Source organism: Engystomops pustulosus, chromosome 2 (assembly GCF_040894005.1).
Source record: "Engystomops pustulosus chromosome 2, aEngPut4.maternal, whole genome shotgun sequence".
Classification (NCBI taxonomy): Eukaryota; Metazoa; Chordata; class Amphibia; order Anura; family Leptodactylidae; genus Engystomops; species Engystomops pustulosus.
In genome coordinates this window covers 178,084,782-178,100,958 of record NC_092412.1, presented here as the reverse complement: position 1 = coordinate 178,100,958, position 16,177 = coordinate 178,084,782, and the positions used below count along the sequence as shown (strand labels likewise).

Genomic DNA, 16,177 nt, shown 5'->3' with positions numbered 1-16,177 from the left:
TTCAGTGTTACTTCTTTGTTTTGTTTGATAAAAATCTTTATCCAATGTTGGCTTTTCACCATCAAATTACAATTCATTCATAATATAAATATTCAGACATATCATAGAGAAAGAGGGACATGCCTAAAACACGTCCATTGTACTACTCCTTGCCCCACCCCTAAACATAGTATAACATTGTCTTTAATGGCCCCCACAAAGTATAATGCCCCAAATCCCCTAATGTGGCCAAATCCCCTAAGGACTCAGATAATACCCCATATTGCAACTCAGTGCTGAGACTCCGTCGGACCCCTCATCGTACCTCAGGGCTCTTTCACACTTTGCGTTGTGGTGCATTTTTTATGTGTTTTTGACATATTCCAAAGCCTTCAGCCTTGATCACATGTTGAAGTAACATTGCGTTTTAGAAAATCAAGGTTGAAGCCTTAGGAATGCTTTAAAAAACGCATCAAAAAAACACAACACAATGCATCGTGTGAATGTGCCCTCAGACTAATGGAGCAGACAACCGTGCATGACCATTATGCTCCATTGGAGCTGACAGAGATCACCGAGCGCTGCAATTCTGCTACATGAGCAAAGTGCACCAAAAACATGGTGCCTGTTCAAATATCATCAGTATCTGTGATGTGTCCTCAGTGTGTATAACATTCAGTTCATGCAGAAAGTTATGCTTTGACTTCTGGAGAGACAGAAAACAGTGTAAATCCAAGTTGAAGTGGTATATCTCCTTTTTGATATAGAAAGGAATTAATAATGTAATATCCAAATAATTTGATGTATATTATCTAAACAATGTGAAAGAAAATTATATAATGTGACAGATAAAGTAATATGTTTTATGTTTTTTGCAGCATGAAAGATTAGCAAGGTAAGATAATCTGTATAAATTATTTTATATAAAATTAAATAAATCATGTGTATAAATGATACAGTATTTATAATAATTTTTGTAAAATGAAAATTTAATTGGTACCTGTTCTGCTACTTATGTTCAACACGTGGCTAAATAAAAACACAGGAAAACAGCAAAATATTGGTATCTGAATCACATTGGATGTAGACCAAGTCTCTGTCCTGGGATTTCTAAAAATGGAAGCTGATTATAGATACAAATCCTTCCAAAGAGGTATCTAAAGTATCCAAATAATGTGTAAATCATGTGTAGGGCTCTGCTGCAATCTCCTTTGTGGAATAGCCCCATCAGGCAGCTAGTTCCCGCACACAGTCCTGAAGGAGTGACGTCACTCGTGGTGTGCATTATCCAGAAGGACAATTCTCCTCCAACATGTTTCAGTAGAACATGGCTATCTTGGTCAGGGAAGAGAGGTGTAGCAAGCGTTACTGTTTCTTTTATAATAGACCCTGCTCAGGACCATGAATATGGCTGAAGCTAGTCGTCCTACCTTTAGTCATCTATTATATAGATGTGAATCCTCTGTATTGTACGTATTTTCACTTGTTTACTTTCCTGTTACACTAAAGAATAAAGGATGCACACCATTGTATACATGTTACACTGCACATTGTACTGCATAATATGTACTGTATATAACACTGCATAAGTTTCACAGTACACAGCATGAATAAGTAGCCCAGATAAGAAATGGGGAGAGGTAGGGGACAGCAGAATGACAGGACTAGGGATCTCTCATCTCTTATTCCTGCTATCTATTTCCATCTATTGTGGTCAGCAGCTGGGACAGATCGGTGTAAGTGTATACATTTTAGTGCATAATTGTGTTTAAGAGTATATAAATGTGCGAGTATATGTCAGGATCAGTGGTAGTGGATCCTCTGTACCACCGTGGACGGTGACATAAGCCGACACCTGGGACCGGAGTCTAAGTGGTACCCGGTTTTCACCAGAGCCCGCCACAAAGCAGTTTGGACTTGTTGCGGCGTGGTACCACTTACACATAAAATGCAAATAACGTATATAAAACACAAAAACACATACATATTTGGTATCACCGCGTCCGTATCAATCTGTACAATAAATCTAAATCAATTTTGAACCCGCTCGGTGAACAACGTTAAAAGAAAACTCAAAAAAACTTCCATTAATATATAATTTTTCATCAAACACCATCACAAAAAATGTTCTAAAAAGTGATCAAAAAAAGTTACGTTCCCTAATATGATACGACTGAAAAGAACAACTCTTTTCGCAAAAAATAAGCCCAACCAGATCTGACAACAGAAAAATACAGAAGTTATGGCCCTAAAAAGTTATCAATAGTAAAAACAATGCGATATTCTCCAATATTGGTTTTGCTCAGGAAAATTGAGCAAACATAAGAAAAACTATATAAATGAGGTATCACCGCAATCGTAGTGAACCAGAGAATAAAGATAAAATATTATTTTTACGTTACGGTGAGCGGGGGAAAAAAGATGCTAAAAATCCCAAATAAAAATTGATGATTTTGTTTGTGTCCCCAAAATGAATTATCTATACATTGTTTATCATCCCGTAAAAAATAAGCCCTCATATGTTTGCATTAACAAAAAAATAAAAATTTATAGGTCGTACAATGTGACAATACAAATCTGCTGTGAATGGCGCCTCCATTCATTCTATACTCGGCTGTGCGCCCATACAGAAGTTTACCACCACATATGGGGTATCAGTACACTCGGGAGGAATTGGGCATCAAACGCTGCAGTGCGTTTCATCATTTAATGTATTCTGAAAATGTCAGTTTTCGCCTAAATGAATGTATTTTCCAAAAAAATTCCATAGTTTCTAAATCGCAGGTCCATATTGTTTTAACCCATGTGAAACACTTAAAGGGTTAATAGACTTAATAGAAGTTGTTTTACATACGTTGAGGGGTGAAGTTTCTATAGTCGGGTAATTTATGTGGTTTTACTATTATTTAGGCCTTTCAAAGTCACTTGGAAGCTGAGTTGTCCCTCAAAATGTGAGTTTTGTCAATTTTCATGAAAATGAGAAAAATCGCACCTAAAGTTCTGCACCTCATAACATCCTAGAAAAATGAGAGGATGCATAAAATATCATCTCAAAATAAAGCAGACATTCCATAAATGTTAATTATCAAGCTTTTTGGGTAGTTTTACTTCCTGTCTGGAAAGCAGAACATTTCAAACTTGGAAAATGAAGAATTTTTACAAACTTTTGCCAAATTTTCACTTTTTTTCAGAACGAAACGCAAAACGTATCACTAAAATTTTACAACTAACATGAATGCATACAATGCGTCAAAACATTCTCAAAATCACCTCAATATGTTAAAGCTTTCTGAAGTTATAACCAATTATCGTGAGACAGGGCAGAGCTGAAAACTAGTGTCGGTGATAAGGGGTTAATACTCCCTTTCTGTTGTCATTTTTGTGCTGTAGGTGCCACTAAATTACCCAAATATAAATGTGGGATGTTTGGGTAATAATTCACCTATAGTTTAATCTTGTGTTAATATACTCCCCTGTTCCTGAATTATACATTATAACTTTATCATTTGTATATTGTGTTTCTATATTTCTATTTCTATACCTTCAAGATCCGTATTTATTGTCAATACCTCATGGTTCTTTTCTCACTTTTACATGAAAAAAGGAAAAAAAATCTTCCTTTTATTGTCACACAGGCAGGTGTTTGGCCCCATGGAAACATCTACTATGAACTCCTCAGTAAAATCTCTATTTTCAAAAAGTAGTGGTGGGAAAAGTAAGAGTGACATCTGACAGGACACAGGCATAACAGAGCTGAGTTCCCATGATGTACATGGGAGTTTGCTCTTTTAACCCCTTAAGGACGCAGGTTTTTTTTGCTCATTTCTCGCTCTCCACCTTCAAAAATCCATAACCTTTTAATTTTTCCGTGTACAGAGCTGTGTGAGGGCTTATTTTGTGCTTATTAAATTTTACTTTCCCGTGATGTTATTTATTATTCCATGCCGTGTACTGGAAAGCAGGAAAAAAATCTCAAATGTGGAAAAATTGAGAAAAAACGCATGTGCGTCACGTTCTTGTGGGCACAGTTTTTACGACTTTCACTCTGCGCTCCAAATAACACCTCTACTTTATTCTTTGGTTCCGTAGGATCGCAGTGATACCAAATTTATACAGGTTTTATTGCGTTTTAATACATTTTCAAAAATTAAATGAATGTGTACAAAAAAGGGAAAAAAAATTGCCATCTTCTGACTCTAATAACTTTTTCATTCTTTGGTGTACGGAGCTTGTGAGGGGTCATTTTTTGGCGAAATGAGCCGAAGTTTTCATTGCTACTATTTTGAGGACTGTGCGACATTTTGATCACTTTTTTTTTTTTAAACTTCTTTATTGTAAAGCACAATAAATAAAACAGAACATCAGATTTTTGTACAAATCTTGCTTACAATCTTATACAGTGTAACATTGTCATTGTCTGAGGTTCGAAATAACACGAAAATTAAAAAAAAAAACATCAAGTATATGCCATTGACCAGTTGAGTTGTCTTATTTTGTCATATTTTGTCATATCTACCGTAAATATGCTTTTTATGATAACATAATATTATAATAGAATAATAGTTGAGGAGGGTTAATGTTCGAAAATGCTCCGGCTCCCCTCCACTGTGGGTGACAGGGATTTGGGTCCGGGTAGTATTCTATAAATCTCTCATGGCTATTCTAAGTCTAGGCAGCGAATAGTTGGTCGTTGGTGTGTCGCACCAGTCCCCCCAAATACAGTTGAATTTGTCCGGTTTTTGTCTGTGCTTATAGATCACTTTTTCATATGGTAGTATTGGATTCACCTGTAGCTTCCACTTACTTAGGGTAGGAGTATTAGGGGAATACCACCTCAGCGCTATACATTTCCGGGCCATAAACAATGTTTCTTGTAAGAATATTATTTGGTAATGAGTCCAATCTACATCAGCAATTAGGCCCAATAAGCATATCTCAGGGGAATGCGGTAGTGGTACCGGTAAGATAGTTTTAAGGAAGTTTGTTACGTCCTCCCAAAATTTTTGGATTGGAGCACAGCTCCAACTCATGTGCCAAAAGTCTGCGTCAAGGTTACCGCATCTGGGGCACGCTGTGGTTGGTACTCGATTTTGATCACTTTTAATTCCATTTTTTATGTCATGTAAAAAGTTGTAAAAGTGGCATTTCAGACATTTTGGACGCCATTTCCCATCTCGGAGGTCACCGCCGGTTATAACCGTTTTTATATTTTGATAGATCGGGCATTTTGGGACACGTAGATACCTAATGTGTTTGTGATTTTTACTGTTTATCATATTTTATATCAGTCTAGGGAAAGGGGGGTGATTTGAATTTTTTATATTTTATAATTTTTTTACATTTTTTAAACTTTTTTTTTTTCTTTTTTTCACTATTACTTAGACCCTCTAGGGTACTTTAACCCTAGATGGTCAGATCGTTCCTACGATATACTGCAATACTACTGTGATTCATTACAATGAGCCACTGGCTCATTGTAACGAATCTGCAGAAACCATTCAGCCTCGGGTCTGACGAGGACCCGAGGATGTCATGGCAACCGATCACCGCCCCTGATGACGTTCGGGGGAGTGACGACTTTGCTGGCGGCAGAGAAGAGGTTAACACCCGAGATCGGTGCAAGCACTGACCGTGGGTGATAGTGATGGGTCTTTGCTTCAATATGCAACAAAGCCCATTTCTGTATGTAGAGGACTCGGCCCGTGAGCCCTCTTCATACACCCTTCATAGCTCTGCGGCCGATATATCCTTCGCAGAGCGTGAAGGAAGTTAGGTTTACTTTATATTATCGGCATTGCAGTTTATATAAAGACTTTTGAACATAACAAATAATAATAAAAAATATATTTTTAGACATTATAATAAGTATAATGATGTTTATTAAAATGAATTTATAGTTTATTAAATTAAATCGAATAAGTAGTATTTTAAAAAAAATTATGAAAGTAAACAAGTGGAAATAGGTACAATACAGAGGATTCACATCTATATAATAAATCACTAGAAGCAGGACTACTGGCTTTTCATGGTCCTGAGTAGGATCTATAAAAGAAGGAACAGTACCGCTCACTACCCGTCTCTACCCTGACAAAGGTAGCCGCGTTGTACTGAAACGCATTTGAGGAGTGAGGTCACTCCTTCAGGACTGTGTGCAGGAACTAGCTGCCATCTGGGGCTGTTCCACGATGGAGATTGCAAAGAAATCCTACACAGGATTTTAACTTTATTTGGATAATATAGATACCTCTTTGGAAGGATTTGTATGTACAGGTGGTCCCCTACTTAAGAACACCTGACTTACATACAACCCCTAGTTACAAACAGACCTCTGGATGTTGGCAATTTCCCGTACTTTAGCCTTAGACTACAATAAACAGCTATAACAGTTATCACCGGTGTCTACAATGAAGCTTTCTTGTTAATCCTGGTTCTAATGACAATCCAACATTTTTCAAATCAAATTGTCACAGAGACCAAAAAAAATTTGGCTGGGGTTACAATGATAAAGTATACAGTTCTGACTTACATACAAATTCAACTTAAGAACAAACCTACAGACCCCATCTTGTATGTAACCCGGGGACTGCCTGTATAATCATTTTTGGAAATCCATAGGTCTAAATCCAGATAAGAACGTGATCCAGGTACCAATACTTTGCTGTTTTTCTGTGTTTTTATTTAGCCACTTGTTGAACATCACAGGCAGCGCAGGTACTTTCATTTGACAATTTTGTTTATTTCTGGGCTACCCCAAGTTACTGCTCTCTTGTAAGTGTGTTGCACTGATGCTGCCATATTTTTAATAATGATTTTTGTTTGTAATAAAAAGGTTTTTTTAATAAAATAGATTATTGTTTTTTTGATAAAATATATTATATTATTATTATCCTTTCTTGTTATGTTTATTTCTGGAAAGTTGTTTATGATTAAACGACTAAATATTAACATATAAATGAAAGGAGTAACTAGGAGAGGCAGGGCTCTATAGCAAACTTCTGAATGGGGCCCTCCTTCCCCCCACAGGAAAAAGTATACTCATTTTAAATAAATATACACATCTGAGTTAAGATTACACACATTTATAAACTCACCTTTCCGACGCCACCCACAGGCCCTCTTCTTACGTCTGGCAGGTCCATGCAATGTTGCGGCACGCATGCTATGATTTCAGACGCTGCTGTCATCAGAGTGTGTGTGCGGCTGCTGGCACACAGAATATGTTGGCAGCAGCGACTGTCAGAGTCTGTGTGCTGCTGCCGGACGGAAGAAGAGGACCTGCGACAGGTGATGGAAAGGTGAGTAGTGAATTTTTTTTTTTTTTTTGTATACTGGGGGCAGGCTGGCTGGCTATATACTGGGGGCAGGCTGGCTAGCGATATACTGGGGGGCAAGGGCTGGATGGCTATATACCGGGGCAGGGGCTGGCTATATACTGAGCACTAGCTGGCTATATACTGGGGCGCTGTCACACTTGAGGAGGGAAAGTGTGAAAAAGTCTCTTGGAAGAGTCTGTGGACCCTCTGGACCACCGCAGGAGATGGTATGAGGCCTGCGGTGGCAGCCAAGGTACAGGGAAGTGCAGGAAACAGTCCAAGCCTGGGATGACAGCAGCAACACAGAGGAACACTGGTAATGCTGGCACGGACTGCAGACACAGCTGGACTGGAACCCTGGAAGGCACAGCAGGAAGCGTATGGGAACGCTGGAGACGGGAAACACTGAGGCGTCTGGAAACTCTGGAAGACAGGACACACCAGGAGCGTATGGGAACGCTGGAGACACACAGAAACACAGGAAAGCGTCTGGAAACGCTAATGGGCTTTCTCTTCCACAGGAACGGCTTAGGGAAGCCTGGCATGGAAACCATAGGAGATCCTAGGAGAAGATCCGGCGGGGAGTGAAGGGAGGTGCCGGATTATAAGGGCGAGCCAGATTAGCAGCAGCCAATCAGGAGGACGCTGGCCCTTTAAAGCTAGAGAAGTCTGCGCGTGCGCCCTCTAGTGGTGAGGGCGAGCGACTGCAGGCAAGGAGCATGCGGCCTACATGCAGGGAGCCAGAGTACAGGCCGGAGCCAGGAGAGGTAAGTGAGGGCTGGGGGAGCGGGGACCGCGGCAGCAGAGCACGGGTGTACCCGCGATCCGCGACATGGATCGCGGGAGCAACCGTGACAGGCGCAACATAACTTGCAGCATAACATGTGTATAATGGTGCACATTCTCCACTCTTTAGTGTGTCCGGTTGGATGCCAGACACTGTGATGCCCCCTGACACTATGGGCCCCATAGCAGTTGCTATGGCTGCAACCTCTGTGGTTATGTAACTGAATGCAATATATTTTAATGCATCTGTCTTTTCACATTCTAGATTAGATTCGGGTAGCTCCAGTCTCACATCAACCGACACTGACCGTGCATCTACTCGAGCTAGTGCCTACACACGACGGGACAACCGCTTACCATCCACTGGGAATAAAACAGAAGATGAAGCACAAAAAGATTTTAAAAAGGTATATTATCTCTAACTGTTCAGAGGAGCAGCATATGTTTTTTGCCATATAACTAATGGGAGCTGAGAACTCCAGTAATTCTGGTGTGAAGTTCAACTTTGTGATATCCCTTTAGGTTAATGCTGTGTCATGTTAAAGAGGTTCAAATATTGCTAACCTATCCTTATGATAGGTCATAACCATCAGATCATTGGAGGACAACTCTTAGGAACTTATATTCTAGTTAAAGGAGCCATGGTGCAGACACAGAACCATCTAATACAGTGGTTCTCAACCTTTCTAATGCTGTGACCCCGCAATACAGTTCCTCATGCTGTGGTGACCCCAAACCATACAACTCGCAGTAAAAACACAGTAAAATTGCGGCTCCGATGGCTTTAGGCGACCCCCTGTTTTGGTTGTTCGACCCCCGCTGGGGTCCCGACCCACAGGTTGAGAACCACTGATCTAATAGCTTTTTACAGTTTACTGCAGTTTCATTTAGTGAATGGGACAGAGCTATGAGTAGTAACACACAGAAATATAGAATTAAATGCACTCAGTGTAAGCAACAAAGTCCCTAAAACTGCTTATTGATTAGTTAGATCCCCACCTAAATGATGGCCTTTCTGAGAGTAATAAAAATGATGTATAGCAGCACTAAAAATCTAACCAGGTAAAAATGTAGACGGTACTGGAAAAATACTTAAATTGGTATTTAGAAGATCTAATTTGCCATGATCAACAGGTATCCACCCAGGAGCCTATGGCTGCCATGTGCATGAGCGTCTTCCTGCTTAGCTTTGCTTTCTGCTAAGTGTTGCCAAGTAGGAAGCCGCGCATGCGCAGTCCGCGGCCGGCAGAGTATACGACTGCTCTGACGCTCACTGCACATGGCAGCGATAGGCTGCATATCAGGCAGAGAATCAATGTTCATTTTATCCTTTTGTGAGCAGAGATTAGAGCTCTATGGGAACCTGCCCACGACTACATTTTTGCAAACAGCGGTGACCTTTAAGTTATTATAAACTTTATGAGGTTTGCTTATCTCTCAGCTGTCAGTGGTGTATGGGGACAGGGAGCTGATATATACAAACTGCTCAAATAAGCACGAAAGGCTAATAAAAGAGATGGACAGGGGAACATATTTCTTAATAAAGTTTATTACAAAGTTTACTATTATCATCTACACTAGTGATTTATAAATATTGTATTAGTTATTCTTTGGCTTAGAGTGCATTTATACAAACATACATTAAATGTAATTCAATATATTTCAACCTGTCTGCTTCCCTGCAAGTTGTATGAAAGTGCCTACAATGAAAATGAAAAGCTAAAAAGCAACTTACGAGAGGCCCAGTTGGAGCTTGCGGATATCAAAGCTAAGCTGGAAAGAGTTGTTAAGGTAAATTGATCATTTTCAATCTCTTCAGAGTTCAATCTGTCAGTGTACAGAATAGAAAGTGTTTACAAAAAATCACTGGACCACATTTATCAAAAATAGTGCAAACGGCACTATGTGCTGTTTGCCTATAGAGTGTGCAATGTTGGCCAGATTTATAAAATGTGTCACACTCCGGTAGAGTGCACAATTTTTTTTGTTGTGCACTTTGTTAATGCTGCACATGTCACACTCGCCGAACAGAATTGTGGTGCACGGTCCGACTAAGCACTAACACTCCCCTTTTGGTGCGCACGTTTTCTGACTTGTCAGACACAGTCGTGACACAAAACTTGCAAGCAGTTTGCACGTTCTTTCTAGTGCAAAGTTAGACAAAAAACAGGTCAAACACTAATAAATGTGGGACATTTAATGCTGCTGAAAATTATCAACAGCATTAAATACCTCTTGTGGTTAAAAGAGGTACTGCAATCATACTGAAAAAATGGCATATATATCCTGTTGGCCCACATTTATCAAAGATAGTGCAAACTGCACTGCCTCCTAGGGGGCAGTGTGTGAAAGATTCATGAAATGTGTGGACCTTTAACACAGGGCATGGAATAAATGTGTTGCACAATCCGACTGTGCACAAAAAATGCCCCTTTATGTGCAAGCAGTTTGCACTGAAAAGAATGTCCAAAGTCAGACAGAAAACTGGTGCAGAGGTTTTAATAAATTTGGGCCATTATCTGCAATACAGTTGCATGACATATTAAAAACATATTTAAAGGGGTATTTCCATTTCATCAAATAAATGTTCTTGTTTATATGCTAAAAAGTTATACAATTTTCCAATATACTTTCCTTATCATTTCTTTGTTGTTTTCTAGATCTCTACTTGCTGGTCTTCTATAGAAAGCTTCATGGTTTACTTCCAGTAAACAGAAATCCGACCATGGTCACACGACTCATTATAATGCACAGCTCTGATTACTGGGTATTAGTAGTTGCGTAAAATACAGGTTTTATGTTTGCGCGCTGTCCCTTAGACTGAGATGTGAGACCAAATGAGAAGATAAGAAATGGTTTTTATTTCTTATCTGCTCATTTGGTCTCACATCTCAGTCTTAGTGACATCGCTGACTATTCCGCTAGCTACACACAGACGGACACAGGGAACGCTGCAGTCCCCCTATGACTGTTTAGACCATTATATCTATCTTTTTGTAATACACTTACACATTTCAAGTCTTAAGGGAGCCACATAATACTTTACCTTTACCACAGCTCTGATTACTGTCTGTGATACTAACGAGCCGTGCACCTGTGTGACCATGGTCAGATTTCTGTCCACTGGAAGTACCATATATATTCGAGTATAAGCCGACCAGACTATAAGCCGAGACCCTTCATTTTACCACCAAAAACTGGGAAAACCTATTGACTCAAGTATAAGCCGAGGGTGTAGTATACAGCTAGTCAGCCCCCATAAAGTATGCAGCCTGCCCCCATAAAGTATGCAGCCTGCCCCCATAAAGTATGCAGCCTGCCCCCATAAAGTATGCAGCCTGCCCCCATAAAGTATGCAGCCTGCCCCCATAAAGTATGCAGCCTGCCCCCATAAAGTATGCAGCCTGCCCCCATAATGTATGCAGCCTGTCCCCATAATGTATGCAGCCTGTCCCCATAATGTATGCAGCCTGCCCCCCATAAAGTATGCAGCCTGCCCCCCATAAAGTATGCAGCCTGCCCCCCATAAAGTATGCAGCCTGCCCCCCATAAAGTATGCAGCCTGCCCCCCATAAAGTATGCAGCCTGCCCCCCATAATGTATGCAGCCTGCCCCCCATAAAGTATGCAGCCTGCCCCCCATAATGTATGCAGCCTGCCCCCCATAATGTATGCAGCCTGCCCCCCATAATGTATGCAGCCTGCCCCCCATAATGTATGCAGCCTGCCCCCCATAATGTATGCAGCCTGCCCCCCATAATGTATGCAGCCTGCCCCCCATAATGTATGCAGCCTGCCCCCCATAATGTATGCAGCCTGCCCCCCATAATGTATGCAGCCTGCCAAGCGTATAAAAAAAAAAAAAAAACGGTCCGGACACCGGAGGGTGAGTATTAAGTTTTTTATTTTTTACTTGACTCGTGTATAAGCCGAGGTGAAGGTTTTCAGCACATTTTTTGTGCTGAAAAACTCGGCTTATACACAAGTATATACGGTAAACATAGAAGCTTTCTATAGAATGACAACAAGCAGAGATCTAGAAAACAATGAATAATTGATACAAAAAGTATATTGGAGAATTGTATAACTTTTTATTATACAAACAATAACATTAATTTGCGAAAAGGGAATACCCCTTTAATAATTCCCCACTAGGTTAACCTTTACATTTTTTGTTTCCCTTTTCTAAACTGCCTCTTAAAGGGGTATTCCAGGTATCAGCATAATTCATATATAAAATATAAGCTTATATGTAATTAGTTGTTATTTAAAATTTTGCTCTGCTTAGCAGAAAAATGCTGTGGACAATATAATGAAGAAATAAAATGTTACTGGCCTTTTTATCAGTCCGTTAAGTTCCTCCATGCGGAGCAGACACAGGACAGAAGATGGCCGCTGGTCACATGTCCACATCACATGTCCTGCACCTGCCTGGGCAGGTCATGTGATCATCACTCTTTGTGGCTGTAGCTGGTTGGTTGCAGTGCATCCAGTATGGCCAGTCTTTTGGTGATGCAGTTACACATCATTACCATGGTAACAGAGCAAGAAAACCTGCTAAAACTGATGCAGCAGCATATTGGACATTTTATAGCAATATTGAGCAGTACAGCTGTTAATACAGCCCTTGGTTATGATAGATTACCATGTGCCAACCACTACTTAAATTTAAATCACACTCACATCAAAAAAAGATTGAGTACCTTTGCATCAGTAGAATAGCCAGAACATTTTCTTGGATTAGTAAACTGTAAAAGACTATAAATAAATGGAAAGGCTTGTTAATGTCAGCTATTTTACATCTCATTGCAACTTTGTCCTAGAAACAGGATCACTCATCAGGTCAGGCTGGGCTACTGGAGGCTGAAAAAAGAGTAAGTGTCTTGTATTTTTCTTGGCACACACAATTTATACTATAGGTATGCAAAACAATCAAACATCTACCCACCATTTATTATTGCAGGAGAAAAGGGTTTTGGAGCGCAGGATGTCTGAAATGGAAGATGACCTAAAGGTAAAATGTTTCATTGTAAAGATGGCTTCCAACTAGTCTGCCAACTACTAATCTATTGGACCCAGCATAGGCTGGCTGTCATTGTAATATTTATAGTATACACTGAAATCCATGATTATTGTAGTGTATTATATCAGCAGACAATGTAACTGATCATAATATTGTGTAACACTAAATTGATTAGATTTGGGGCTACTTATGAAAATGTTTTCTTAGTTCAGTAGAGTGAACCACCAAGTCACTACCATAGTGATTACCAGTGGTTTGGCATGGCTTTAGGTAAATTATATAATTCAAACCTGTCTCTATCGGTCCTGGTTGTTACAGTTTTGGTTGTCCCTGGATCTGACCGTAAAGCTCCTGACTATGGCCGGACATTTCCCTCTAGCTTATCTTGCATTGCAGGAAAAGGAGGAGGGGTAGGAGGCAGACGTTACACTACAGGCACAAACACTTTCTGGTTCAACCATGCTTTTGGCAGTGTGGAGAGGAAACAGCAGTGGCTGCTCTACAAACACTACAAGCTCTGGATCCCGGGGAGGGGGGGGGGGGGGCATAGCAGTGCTGACTTTTAGTGATTAGGTGAGGCAGCATAGCTGAGTGTGTTATTGTGTCTTATATCCATTTCTTGACTCTTTTATGTCTTATTTCTCTTTTTATATTTGTCAAATACTAGTAGACTGTCCAGAAGCTAAATGAATGTGTAAATAAACCCAGATAATCTAAGGACATTGTCAGACCCCGAGATCTCATAGCACAGAGGAATCATCGCTCAGAGGGTACCCGGCCAAACTCTGGAAATGTATAATAACCATTGCTTAGTGATAGGAGCTATAGCAGCAATAAAACTAAGTAAAATTGTAGTAAGGGGTAAAAATTATCTTTAGTGTGTAAACTTAACTAGAGAATTAAAATTTGAGAACTTTATTTTATGTCAAACCCATATAATGTTAAATATTGTACACATAGAACATCCCTCTAGGCAAAATGATGGCCCAAAAAGCTTTCCCTAGGCTTCGAGTAATGGAATCCATTAATCTGTGCCCATTAACGATTTTTCTTTTTTTGTGTTCACAGTCTACTGCCCCCTTGGGCTCTCTTTTGTGTAGCATTCTGTGGAGGGAATTTGCTACTTGTGTCATAGGACATGACTGTGGTGTTTCTGACTAGCTGTCGGCTTCTACAGTGTAATAGATTAATTTGGCACACCGACTTAATATATTTGGCACATGACTGTACTACACAAGCACCAAAAAAATGTAATTATTGTTTTTGGCACAGTGATAATAAATAAGGCGGAAGTTCCGGATTGTCTGAATCTAGTCGGTAAACCATATTAATCCCCCCCCCCCCTCCTATTAGAGCACTTGGGTGGAGAAAGAAGGAAAACTTTGTTACATACCATATATACTCGAGCATTAGCCAACTCAAGTATAAGCTCAGACCCCTAGTTTTACCACAAAAAAATGCAGCCGCTCTAATTCAATAAAATGTCCAGCAGCCTTCCCTTATTAATAAAATATGTAGCAACCTTCCATTACTGATAAAATGTCTAGCAGCCTTTCCATTACTAATAAAATGTTCAGCAAAGCCCCCTTCATTAATAAAATGTTCAGCAAAGCCCCCTCAATAATAAAATATCTAGCAGCCTCTACTCATTAATAAAAGCCCATCAGCCTCCACTCATCAATAAAATGTCAAGAAGAGACCATCATCAATTAATTGTCCAACAGAGCCCCCTTAATAATGAATTATGCCCATCAGAGACCCATTAATAATAAAATATGTTCAGCAAAAGCCCCTTAATAATGAAATATTTCCAACAGAGACCCCTGAATAATGATATATGTCCAGAAGAACCCACTTCAAAAAAATAATAAACTCTGTACTCGCCTCCGCTTTCCTTTTCTCTGCAGTTCCTCTTCTCCTTGTGGCTCTGTCTTCTTCTCTCTTCGGCTCGTGCATAGACGTGCCTCAGCCTCACTGCCAGGAAGCCGGAAGAGCTGAAGAAAGAAAAAGAATCCAGAGCCATTGGGAGAGGAAGAGCTGCGGCAAGCATAGGAGGTGAGTACAGAGTTGTTGTTTTTTTTAATACTTGAGTATAAGCTGAGTGGGGATTAGCTTATACTCGAATATATGGAAGTTGGCTTACACAGGCAGTCCTCGACTTACAGCGTTCACGCTTTCTTACTTACAAGTCAGTGGGCGGAGGGCTTCTATGCAGTCTACAGGAATCAGGAAGATCTGAGAGCCGGAGCTTGCTGGAGATGCCGCGGATTAGGTAACTAAGGATCTCACGCTTCCTTAGTTACAAGTCAGTGGGCGGAGGGCTTCTATGCAGTCTACAGGAATCAGGAAGATCTGAGAGCCGGAGCTTGCTGGAGATGCCGCGGATTAGGTAACTAAGGATCTCACGCTTCCTTAGTTACAAGTCAGTGGGCGGAGGGCTTCTATGCAGTCTACAGGAATCAGGAAGATCTGAGAGCCGGAGCTTGCTGGAGATGCCGCGGATTAGGTAACTAAGGATCTCACGCTTCCTTAGTTACAAGTCAGTGGGCGGAGGGCTTCTAGGCAGTCTGAAGCTGGAGCTTGCAGGTAACTACTTCCCGTACTTACTGCATGGATCGGCAACCCGTATGCGATCCCCGGCATCACTGTGGCTTGTTTTAAGTACTGTACAGCAATATGTAATGTTGCCTATTCATTGGGCAGAGAGCGAAAAGAGGGAGCGGGTCACGGAGATGCCGGGGATAGCATACAGATGCAGTAAGTACATGTCAGCAGTATCAGAGGCTTCAGGTTACTAAGGATGCATTAGCTTCCTTAGTTACCAGTCAGTGGGCGGAGGGCTTGCACAGGAAGAACTGCAAGCCAGTGGTTGTGGGTATACCAGTTCCGACTTACATACAAAATCAACTTAAGTACGAGCCTCCGGTCCCTATCTTGTACGTAACCCGGGGACTGCCTGTACTCGAATATATACTGAAGTTGGTACGGTTGAAAAAACGTGTAAATCTAGTCAATCAAAGGACAACAAGGTACAGGGATGGGAGAAGTTGCTGTCACAGCGCCTGAGGTCTGTTCCA

At 40.6% G+C, this 16,177-nt stretch overlaps 2 protein-coding genes across 4 annotated transcripts in view; one reads left to right on the top strand and one right to left on the bottom strand.

Moving 5' to 3' along the window:
- Window positions 1–15,303, bottom strand: part of LAMB3 (laminin subunit beta 3) — a 203,521-nt gene extending 188,218 nt beyond the window's left edge. The window contains exon 1 of the mRNA XM_072137415.1: window positions 15,287–15,303. The gene's annotated coding sequence lies outside the window, so the exon portion shown is untranslated. The remainder of the gene's footprint in view (window positions 1–15,286) is intronic.
- The window catches only part of PPP1R12B (protein phosphatase 1 regulatory subunit 12B), a 43,160-nt gene that overhangs the window by 26,169 nt on the left and 814 nt on the right, over window positions 1–16,177 (top strand). For 2 of the 3 annotated variants that reach the window (XM_072137419.1, XM_072137420.1), the window contains exons 2-6: window positions 858–874; window positions 8,344–8,485; window positions 9,765–9,869; window positions 12,901–12,951; window positions 13,041–13,091. In XM_072137419.1, coding sequence (XP_071993520.1) covers window positions 858–874; window positions 8,344–8,485; window positions 9,765–9,869; window positions 12,901–12,951; window positions 13,041–13,091 — 366 coding nt within the window. The remainder of the gene's footprint in view (window positions 1–857; window positions 875–8,343; window positions 8,486–9,764; window positions 9,870–12,900; window positions 12,952–13,040; window positions 13,092–16,177) is intronic. The other variant, XM_072137421.1, reaches the window with a different exon arrangement.